The 12,155-nt window shown below is 36.9% G+C and overlaps 1 protein-coding gene across 3 annotated transcripts in view; it reads right to left on the reverse strand.

Annotated features, from left to right (window-relative positions):
• The window catches only part of ANKRD13C (ankyrin repeat domain 13C), a 67,601-nt gene that overhangs the window by 11,603 nt on the left and 43,843 nt on the right, over positions 1 to 12,155 (reverse strand). For all 3 annotated transcript variants that reach the window (XM_080658312.1, XM_080658313.1, XM_080658314.1), the window contains 4 exons: positions 10,572 to 10,703; positions 6,527 to 6,688; positions 3,217 to 3,296; positions 2,209 to 2,307 (listed from right to left, as the gene is read on the reverse strand). In XM_080658312.1, coding sequence (XP_080514438.1) covers positions 2,209 to 2,307; positions 3,217 to 3,296; positions 6,527 to 6,688; positions 10,572 to 10,703 — 473 coding nt within the window. The remainder of the gene's footprint in view (positions 1 to 2,208; positions 2,308 to 3,216; positions 3,297 to 6,526; positions 6,689 to 10,571; positions 10,704 to 12,155) is intronic.

The raw sequence follows: 12,155 nt of genomic DNA on the forward strand, positions 1-12,155 counted from the left end.
ACCACAAGATGGCCAGCAAGGGAGGGCAGTTAGGAGGGACCAGGACTGCAAGGGAGGGCAGTTGGGGGCGATCAAGCCTGCAGGGGAGGGCAGTTAGGGTTGACCAAGCCGGCAGAGGAGGGAAGTTGGGGGCGACCAGGCCTTCAGGGAAAGGCAGTTGGGAGGAACCCAGGCCTGCAGGGGAGAGCAGTTGGGGGGGACCAGGCCTGCAGGGCAGGGCAGTTAGGGGTGATCAGGCCTGCAGGGGAGGGCAGTTGGGGGGGACCCAGGCCTGCAGGGGAGAGCCATTGGGGGGGGACCCAGGCCTGCAGGGGAGCAGTTAGGCATCAATCAGACTGGCAGGGGAGTGGTTAGGGGGGGACCAGGCTGGCAGGCAGAAGTGGTTAGGGGCAATTAGGAAAGCAGGCAGGCGAGCAGTCCTGGATTGTGAGAGGGATCCCAGATTGGAGAGGGTGCAGGCTGGGCTGAGGGACACCCCCCCCCCCCCCGTGCACGAATTTCGTGCACCGGGCTTCTAGTGAGACATATATAGACTGTAGAAAAATGTAGGTCTTGCTTTATTCTATGATGATTTCTTTTACTGTATTAGGCCAGAGTGATAGGGGAAGGAACTATGAAAGAAAAATAGCCTGGGGCTTCAGTCTGCTAATTGAATTTTTTAAAAAGATCTATAGTCTTTAATTGATTCATGAATCAGACAACATCCCCCCTAGCACCTTATTTTTTTTTTTTAAATATGTTTTATTGATATTTTACAGAGAGGAAGGGAGAGGGATAGAGAGCCAGAAACATTGATGAGAGAGAAACATCGATCAGCTGCCTCCTGCACACACCCCACTGGGGATGTGCCCGCAACCAAGGTACATGCCCTTGACCAGAATCCAACTCGGGACCCTTCAGCCCTCAGGCCGACGCTCTATCCACTGAGCCAAACCGGTTTCGGCCCCCCCACCACCTTAAAGAGTACTCTAAATTAAATTTTTTATGAGCATCTGCTGAGTACAGTTTGAGAGATGTCTACTGCAGTATCTTACCTAGTAATAGAAAAACATGTAAACTGACTGTACCTCCACTACGCCACCAGCCAATCAGGTGCAATATGCAAATTAACCCAACAAAGATGGCAGTTAATTTGCATACACAGGCGCTGAGTGACAGGGGCGGGACGCTTGCATCATCGCCATGGCGATAACACAGGCATTCTGCCCCACCCCCGGTCTCTCAGGGCATCTGGGCAGCCTGGGAAGGCAGGGCTGGAGCGGAAAGAGGCGGCTCCCAGAGTGGAAAGAGGCGGCTCCGGGGCCTGAGCGGAAAGGGGCTGGGCCAGAGTGGAAAGGCAGTGCTGGCAGCCAGGGAAAGGAAAGCCCATTCTAGGACGAATCTTCGTGCATCGGGCTTCTAGTTGTTTATAATAGTGACAAACTACAATCAAAATATTTATCAGCAGGGGAATGATAAAACAAATGACAATAAATCAATACTGCAAAATAACAAGAAGAAAAAGAAACACTAAAAAGTAATTACTCTAAGAATTGCAAGATACATTCACTTTTTAAACGAGAAATAAAGGAACTCACAGAACAAAATGTAGACTGTGCCATTTTTATAAAAATGCAAGAACATAGACAATCCTAGATAAAAATATAGCAGTTATCATCTATTAACAATTACTAAGATGAAAGTAAACTATCATTTTTATTCTATAAACCCCATTCTGTTAGATTATTAAATAAAACGTATGTATTGCCCTAGCCAGTTTGGTTAGTGGATAGACCATCGGCCAGTAGACTGAAGGGTCCCAGGTTCGATTCCGGTCAAGGGCATTTGCCTGGGTTGAGGGCTCAATCCCTAGAACGGGGTGTGCAGGAGGCAGCCAATCGATAATTCTCTCTCATCATTAATGTTTCTATTTCTCCCTCTCCCTCTCTGAAATCAATAAAAATGTATTTTTTAAAAGTACAAAACAAAAATGTATGTATTTATGTATTATTTTTATAATTAAAAAACTATACAAACATTTACCTGGTTAAAATAATAAAAATATTACTATTTTGTGAACTATAAAATTTTGAGAAGGGTGCACACACTATCAAAGCAATGGCTATTTGCTTTTGCATGTCAAAGTCCTCAAATGAACCACTCAGATACAAATATTATTACAGTCTTTAGGGTTTAGTAGCTTCTTTGTATAGTTAGTAACTAACTTACGACTGAATTCCCAAGGGAAATTCCTGGCTCATGGCTATTGTGGCTTTAAATGTTTTCTTATTCTCTTTGCACACCAGTTCTCTACCAAGATGAGGAGCTCTAAAATGGAAAAATATATATATTAGTAAACTTTTTCCATGTCTTATCATCTTCTTAAGAATCTGTCCTTTTCCAATGACACATTAATATTTCAAATTTTCTTACTCTGAGCATAGAAATAAATTAAAATTCTGATAAAAGAAAATGAGACATGTATAAGAAATAAGACAAGGATAACAAAGTATAAAAGTTCAGAAAAATGATCAAATCTCACATTGATATAATTTAATAAGCACTTTTAGGAACAAAGCAAACCACACAAAAACTGTATCACTGTGTATCTTTAAAATCACTTATTCAATTCAATCTCTGTTATTGTCTACAGTTCTCAGCATGACCAATAAGAAATGATGTGAAGAATAAAGAATTCTACATTCACTACAGAATACTGTACAATGGAAACATTTTGGAAAAGTTAGAAAAGTATAATAAACCTTTCAATACAAAAAGTAATAATCATTGCAACTTCTTCCTAAACATGAGGGTAGGCAATATTTTATTCTCTGCCAAAGAAAAATACTATTTTCTATGAAGGATTATACTGTATCTCATATGGCTGGCCAGAAAAACCTTATTTATTGATTCATTAAAAATAGTTGTCTTTCATCATTTTTTTACTCAACAAATATTTGCTGAATACAAACTATGTGCTAGGTACTCCAGTAAGTATTAGTAATAAAAAATTAAGTAAATTTCTTATGTAAGGATGGTGAGAAATAGCCTGGCATAGGCTAATGCACAGAAATAATGATCAGAGATGGAGGAGCTTGAAAAAACAAAAAGTAGAGAAATAGTGTATGGCCTTACACACCGGTCATCCATCTCCAGTCATTATTTCTGTTTTTACGAATTATTCTGTTTAAAAACCAAAGAATCCAAAATAAACAAAATAATAGAAAAAACACTTACTTTCCATTTTCAGCAGATATATATTCTTCCCACGTAATAGTGTTCTGAGGAGGAGGGGTAAGGGACTGTCTTCGAACCGGCTGCCAAAAAAAAAAAAAAAAAGGAAAGAAAGAGGCAGAGGAGGGACAGGGAGAGAGAAAAAGACAAACACACAGAGTGAGAGACAGACAGAGAAGGAGACACAGAGAAAGGGAGGGGGAAAATGACATTTTTAAAAATATAAAATAAAGCTATTTTAAGCTACTTATTTTAAATAATATAAGCTATTTAAACTACTAAACTGTTTAATCTCTTCAATATAATTCTTTAAGAGTTTACTTCCAAGATAGTTCCATGGTGATTTAAGCTCTATCAATTTTTTTCTAAATCTCAAATAAGGTAAGTTATCAAAGTAATTAAAATCCATTCAATTCAATGTTTTAATCGTCTAAAATGATCTTGGCATTATGCTAAAAAGTGAATATGAAGTATAAAAACTAACCATGACTTCAAGGAGTTTACAATTCAAAGAAAAATCCATATATGAACAGTTAATCAGAAATACAAAATATTATATTATTAAATACCAAATGAGCTTACAAAAAAATTGAATAGTACAGGAGCTAGAAAAAAGAGCAATCTTCTATGGATAATAAATTCAGATTAGGGGATTGGGGCTCAGATTGTATGAAAGTCAAACACAGACCACTTATTTGATCAACACTGGTAAAAGGTCATGTCAGATTTTAAAACTTACACCTTTGTCTGTTAAATATGCATTTGGGTCACTATAGAGAAGCAATATACTTAGAGCCAAGAACTGATCTTTGCTACTTCTAACTTTGTTGACTTCAGAGAGATTAATTTCTTTAAAGCTCATTTTCCTTTCTATAAAGTGGAGCAATGACACTCATCTCATTAAATAACTGTAATAATTAAAAGAGATGAAAATACTTAGCACAATGACCATGTTAACAACGCCAAAGTTATTTTGGCGCACTGAGCATTCTCTTCACACCATCTCCCATTCGAGTCTCTGAGCCCTGGAGGACAAGTGTACGTTCTATTCATCAATAGGACAATTATAACAATATATTATATAAAAGTTATGTGAATGTGAAAAAACAACAACTCCAATGTTTTAAACAAACATAAATAAAAAATAAAACTCATGGAGGTGCATATGAAATCACTTTTTAACTTGTAGAAGCTGAATTTAAATTTATGGCACTTAATTCAGATTAGGCCACTAGAGAATCCTTTGTTATTTGCCAATAAAATGTTTTGTTATAATAATCACTAAAGTACATACATTTGAGTAACTAACCTGTGTTTATGTGACTTGCAAGTTGACATAACATATAATGATTTTCACACTCGACTCATTTTTATATTACCAGTTGCGACCAAGCAGCCATTAATTTCAATACTGGTATATATGTTTTTTAAAACTTTATTAAGATTTTAAATACAATTCCCCATTACAATGGAATTGTCTCTTGAATCTGATAGGTTCCTCCCTTTATTCTTTTGACCACCTATTTTTTAACTGTGCATGTTAATTTATATGTACCTTTCCTAAAAGCTTACTATTTAGGTTTAAAAGAACTGTATTCCCAGAAGTATCTATAAAATGCATACAAGTATTTCTTTTCTCCTTTAATGCCCACTGTGGAATATAATTAAACTGGTATCAATTTCATGCTGCTTTCCCTGTGTTTGTAAATTCTCTGTTTGGGAGGGGGGGAAAAAAGGCTATTTTTATCTTTTTTATAATTAAATACCAATTCTGTTTTGATGTTCTTTCATCCTGCACCATACCAGATTCAAACAAATCAAATTATATGTATAGATGAATATAATAGAATATTGTCTTTAAATTTCTTCTATTTATAACTGAACTCCAAAAGGATTCTCAAATATAATTAATCAGTTCTTCCCTATCAAAAGTCCAACACCATCCTAATCAAAATCCCAGCAAGTGTTTTATCTTTCATAGAAATTGACAAGTTGATTTAAATATTCATCAAAAACTGTAAAGTTCAAGGGGCTATGATTCACATAGAAAGTGTTTTATTTCTGCTCAGAAGTCAAAACCTTAATTATTTAACTTAATTCGTATTACTTTGTTCTATTATGTGGCCATCTGAAATTAAACTATATCTTAATTTCAATGTGTAAAACTATAACTTATTAAAATGCCATCTGCAGACCCCTTTAACAATTCAAGTACATCAAGTTACAAAGAAAATTAAGTTGTATGCTGCAGGTTTAAATACAGATAAATCAGACAATCGGAGACAATTGGCAAATGGTCCATGAAATGCTATTCTATATAGTTTTTTCCCCCATATATTCATCCCAAAATGGTTTGCTGCCAAAATTACACAAAAGTAGCAATAACCACAACAAAATCATTTCTTAAAAATAACTAAATAAAATTGTAAATCACAATATAAGTCCAAAGAAATGGCCCTTTTGTCTGGTCAACAATGGGTGAGAGAAGCAGCTTTGTCCAAAATTGAGCTCAGCATTTTCTCTCTCAATTTATTTCTATTTCCTGAGCATATCGTGTCCTGCATCTCCTACTTATCAAGATATCAGTTTATACCAGGTGGACTTCTGAAAAATGAAGTCTGGTGAAGCTCAACTCTATCCCAAAGCCAAAAGAAACCTAAGGAGTACAGAGAGGATCTGGTGGGAAGGAAATAGATCACACTAAACTAGCACGATCACAATTTTAACTTAAACATGGAATGGGGATTCTCAAACATTTTACATCCTGTACTTATTTAATTGAACTACATGGCTGACTCACTCAATACATTATCTTTGTAAACGTTAAAATACTTTCCTGGCACGCGCGAACGCACGCGCAGACACACACACACACACACACACACACACACACACACACACACACACACAGTATTACCATGACTTAGTTGGAACCTGGCATACTATGGGAAGTTATAGGCTAGAAATGATTTTATAAAGTAAGTGGACCTTTACTTCGGCCTTCAAAGCAGTCGATGATTTCAATTAGTGAAATAGGAAAAAGAATATATGCAAAGGAACATGGATTAAAAATTAATACTGGGTTTCATGCTTATAAAATGATTTAATCTATTTGTTAGTGAAGTCTCAGAGACCAAAAACAGATTCACACACACAAAAATATCACTAAAGACAATATAAAAAAAACCCAAAAGGTGTATTGTATATAGTAAACAAAACCCATGAGTGTACTTATATAAACCCACTAAATGCCAGGAATAAAGTCTATCCCCTCTCTCCTTAGAACATTATAAATTAGAAGTGAAAATTATACCTCAAAATTTTGTTCCATTATGTTTCCACCTTTACTAAGACTCTCCATAATAGCCTTATTTCGAAGAATATCTTCTTCACTGAGATGTTCTCTTCTTTTTCTTGATTCTAAAACAAGTCCATTCACCAAATAAAAGTCTGCCAAAAAGTTTCCTACTCTTTCCTAAAACAAAATCAAATATTTCAACATAATAAAAAGATTACGTTTGCAACAAGAAAGCTTCAAAGTAACATACATATACGTTTTTCCATAAATATGTAACATTAAGGCATACATAAATAGTCCTTTGGTACTTGAAATTATCAAAATATCTTATGCATTCTATTAAGTTAAAAAACATATTAAACTAGAGGCCTGGTGCACGAGATTTGTGCACTTGCGGGGAGGGAGGGTCCCCTCAGCCTGGCCTGCGCCCTCTCGCAGTCCAGGAGCTCCCGGGGGATGTCTGATTGACGGCTTAGGATATCCTTAGTGCTGCTGTGGAGGCAGGAGAGGCTCCTGCCACTGCTGCTGTGCTTGCCAGGCCAGCCGTGAGCCCAGCTTCTAGCTGAGCGGCACTCCCCCTGTGGGAGCACACTGACCATCAGGGGGCAGCTCCTGTGTTGAGCGTCTGCCCTCTGGTGGTCAGTGAGCATCATGGAGACCGGTTGTTCCACTGTTCAGTGGATTTGCATATTAGCCTTTTATTATATAGGATTACACATTTCAAATTTGTAAAGAAAAATTTAAAACACACATATGTATGGCAGTTAATCTGAAATGAGTTAAATTTAAATAAAAATACCACACAGTATTCCTTTAGAATCTACTCCCAAGTAGCAAAAAGCTATCTGAAAACTTTATTTAGTTAAAGTCAAACATCATAAGTATCAAGGAGGGGTCAGGGATAATTACTGTTCCCATTTTATAGATAGAAAAGAAAGTGGAATAAAAAGAAATAGTCTAAGTCACATAGAAATCTCTAGGACAACTAGAATTAATTACCTGTTCCAATACTCTATTCTCTAACAGGATCAAACCTCAAGTTACATTTGCTTACTACTTTCAACAAAGAGAGAACAACAGAGCAGTCCAGCTCACCAATACAACTGTTTACATTAGAAATGGGGGATAGGGAAACTCAAGAGGTATAAGGGACATCAAGAAGAGAGTTGTTATTTCCTTCAATATCAAACATCACCCTTTTAACGCAGACCCAAGAGGAGGTCAGAGTTTCAAATGTTTTACTTCAAAAAACATGATGGAAAGCAAGCTTCCCAGTTCCACCTGCATGCAAATCACTTGGTCTCCTTCTTACTACTGTTTTCTAGCATTCCAAAAGTATGTGTTTAGGGTTGTTTCCATGTCCACCTTGCTGTGGCTCTTTTACCAGTCACCAGAAAGCAAAGCATTCTGCACTTGTTTCTACCTACAAAATGGGAACTATAAGCATTACTGACTCCCTCCTTACCTGTCAAAGATTTAAGAAGATCACCTAGACGCTGTTCAAGAGCTTTGAGCTGCTTAGCAGTAGCACTAGATGAATAGCAGCTTCAATTTTTATCTTCTCTTGAAGTGATCCTTCTAATGCTGTCCAGAAGAACAGAGTACAAATAAATAAGACTTAAGCCAACAAATGGATTGCAGTGTAGGAGCTCACAACTGGGAATCCTATATGCTATTTGTTGCCAAATAGGCTTAGAGAGGAAAGCTGATGAGCCTAGATCTACAGTGAGGATTTTTTTCTGTGGTTGTGAGATACTCAGGTGATAATTATCAGTTTTTGAAATCTCATAATAAAAAGCATTTATTAAAAGTAAACCATCAGAACAGTAAAAATTTTAAGTGTATAGTCTCTATAATTCAGCCATTTTATTTCTTGCTATCTATAACAGACATTGCAAAGGAATGTAAAAGAATGCAACATCATTCATAATGGCAGAAAACTGGACAAAATGTGTGTCCATTCATCTAAATGTCCAAAAAAAGAGCCTGGGTAAATAAACTACAACGTACCCATATTATGAAATACTATGCATTTGTTAAAAAGAATGAAGTAGCACTACTAATAAGAAAAAGCACCTAAGACATACTAAAGAGAAAAAAAAAACAGTTGCAAAAAATAGGTATAACACTTGATGAAAAAATAAGTATCAACAACTAAAGCTACAGATTACTGTAAATACATATTTATGGAAAGCATATAAAAAGGTCTGAAGGATATAGAAATGGATAACCTTCTGCAAGGTGTTCTGGGATTGTGAGTAGTGGCCAAGGGGAACATTTATGTAAGGTTGTGTGGTGGTTAATTTTACGTCAATTTGGCAAGACTATGGTGCTCAATCTTTTGATCAAACACCAGTCTAGATATTTCAGTGAAGGTAATTTTTAGATGTGATTAACACTTAAATCAGTAGACTTGGAATACAGCAGATTACCCTCCATAATATAGGTAGGCCTCATCCAATCAATTGCAGGCCTTAAGAACAAAGCTTATTTCCCAAAGGAAAAGCAATTCTGTCTCAAGACTACAACACAGAAACCCTGCCTGAGATTCCAGCCTGCAGATTTCAGAATCAAGACTGTATCAACTCTTCCCTGAATTTCCAGCCTGCTGCATTGCTCTACAGATTTCAGACTTGCCAGTTCCTACATTCACATGAGCCAATTCCTTAAAATAAATCAATCTCTCCCTACCGCCCCCACACCTTTCTCTCTCTCTAAATATCTACTTATACATCTACTAGAGGCACGAAATTTGTGAAAGAGTAGGCCTTCCTTCCCCCAGCTGCCGGCACTGGCTTCCCTCCGGCACCCAGGTCCCGGGTGCTGGAGGGAAAACTGGGTCCCGGGTGCCAGAGGGAGGCCGGTGCTGGCAGCTGGGGGAAGGAAGGCCTACTCTTGCACGAATTTCGTGCATCAGGCCTCTAGTGTAATATAAGATGAAAATAATTTTTAAAAGCAGTAATTATGGCCCTTAGCTGATCTGATTACTTATTCTTGACTTTAAAATTTTATGAAGTGCTTCTTCAGGTGTCTAATTTAAAAAATGTCTGAGAGCCCTAGCTGGTTTGGCTCAGTGGATAGAGTGTTGGCCTGTGGACTGAAGGGTCCCAGGCTCAAGGGTCCCGGGTTCAATTATAGTCAAGGGCACATGCCAGGGTTGTGGGCTTGACCCCCAGTGGAGGGCATGCAGGAGGCAGCCAATCAATGATTATCTCTCATCATTGATGTTTCTATCTCTCGCTCCCTCTCCCTTCCTAAAATAAAAATAAATAAATAAATAGAGTATGAGAATATTTCAAAGATCTTTTAAAAAACTTTTTCTTTATTGACTTATTTAGAGAATGAAAGGAAGGGGGAAGAGGGAGAGAAAGAAACATCAATTGTTGTTCCACTAACTTCTGCATTCACCAGTTGCTTCTGGTATGTGCTCTGACCCGGGATCAAACCTGCAACCTTGTTGCATCAGGATGATACTCTAACCAACTGAGCTACCCAGCTAAGGCTTGAGCATTCTTACATAACCTCTTCTTGACAGATGAAATGGTAATTACGGGAAAAATTTACAATTCACTAAAGAGAAACCTTCAATGAAATTTAATTTAATGACAGTATAGTAAAAATGTAAGCATATTTCATTTTAGTCATATATATATGGAATACTGAGAAACGGATATTAGATAAGTAAATAGTTTAGAAGTCTAAGAGTAGAAAGAAAAAATATCCAGGGAAATGAATTCAAAAGTGTATCCCTCTTTGTGGTATTCCTAAGGAATAAAGCATTAGAAATATAATGGAAACATGTGAGGACAAGACAGCTGACAAAAAGAATCTTTCCCAACATGGAATTCAATGAGCTAAACTTTCTCTCATGGCTTCTCTAAGAATATGTTCCAATTCTGTAACCAACCATTATAATTCCGTATGTGGTCGCAAAGTGGAGAGAATAAACTATTTGAAGACAATTCAGTAAGCTACTTCTTCTTGCATTTCCATCACCTTATTTTGGCCACATTAAATACTAAACAATCTTTAAAGTTTAAAAATCTATATCTGTACATACTGTTTTATCTTCCCGAAAAAGCCATCCTGTTTGGGCACGTGTGAAAGAAATTGATTTGGTTGATAGAGTTGCAGAGTAAATATCACTACTCATTAAAATGTCAACCTCCTCTTCTGTTTCCATCTCTGATTCCTGGGGTGGGGGTAAAAGTTAAATATTAGAACCTAGGTTTTCAAAGGTTATTAGCATGACATGAAAATAACAAAATGTTACGAATTTCTAAAAAGGAAACAAATTCTAAAAATGTGAAATGCTACTTATTCTAAAAACAATTACAGAATTTTAAACTACATATATCTAAGTAAGTTAGAATTATGACTAATTATGAATCTATAAATACAGGATACATGAAATACAGTACTCTTACACTGTTTTAGATAATGTAGTTGAAGATTACTTAAAGAATTAAGTTGACAGGCGTGAGACAAAATGTCCATATGAAGGTTTCATTTTTTCAACATAGATGAATCTTACTTTAGTTCTTTTTAATCTAAAGATCCACCACTATCATTTGAGCCTCTCTTTCTCAATAGTTCTTAAGTGGAAGGAAAAAAAGGGGGGGGGGAGGGAGGCGGAAGGGAGGGAAGGAAGAAAGAAAAGCAGTCCAGAAGGGATCTGCTCTGTATTTCTTGGGGGAAAAAAAATCCATTCATATCAACCTATGATTTCTAAACTTGATAAGTAGCCTTACTTCAGGTTTTATTCTCTGCATATTCTCCAGTGTTGGCACATAATACGTGATCAATGATTATTTTTTAAACGAGAAAAAAAAGAAAGCTTTGTGCTTGCTTCAGGAACAGAAAATTAAGAAATCAGGTACAGAAGTGTAAGTGAGCAGGTATAAGATGAGATTCTATCTTTACAGGCCAAGAGAGAGTCACTGATACTTCGGACCAAAGAGACTTAAGTAGGAAAAAAAAAAAAAAGGAGAATAAAAGGCAGAACCTAGAGAGCTCACTGGAGAATGAGAACTGTGCACAAAGTTTACAATGGCTAGAAGCTTGATTTCCCACACCTCCTTATTTTTATACTAGAGGCCCGATGCACGAAATTCATGCAAAGGGCTTGGCCCTTGCAGCCACGGTGGCTTGCCTCAGCCCTCGCAGCCCCAGCTTTGTCCAGAAGGTCATCCGGAAGGATGTCCAGAAGATCATTCGGCTGTCCAGTCTAATTAGCGTATTACGCTTTTATTATTATAGATTACCAAGAGGCCCATTTTCTATTTTTCACCATAGAACTTTTCACCCAGATAAAGTCCACTTCTTAATCTATCGTCTATAGAAAAAACAGCAATACCTTGGGACTGGGATAGTACCATTTCCTTCACCCTTACAAGTGAGGAATGGAAACTCTTGACATTAATGCTGCGGTACAAATGTATTTCTGGTAACCCAAACTAATTCAGAACACAATTTTCTAAAGAAAATTTTGGGCTGACATAGGTTATACAGAACTGTCAGACATTATCTTTCAGATATATTACAATCAATTAGGATTCTGTGTATTAGCTTGAGAACAATAGTACATATAAGACTGTGAAGAAATTTGCCTTGCGTTTCAACACCCTATTTTTAAAGAAACTTT

The sequence above is a fragment of the Plecotus auritus genome (genome assembly GCF_963455305.1).
Source record: "Plecotus auritus genome assembly, chromosome: 2".
Classification (NCBI taxonomy): Eukaryota; Metazoa; Chordata; class Mammalia; order Chiroptera; family Vespertilionidae; genus Plecotus; species Plecotus auritus.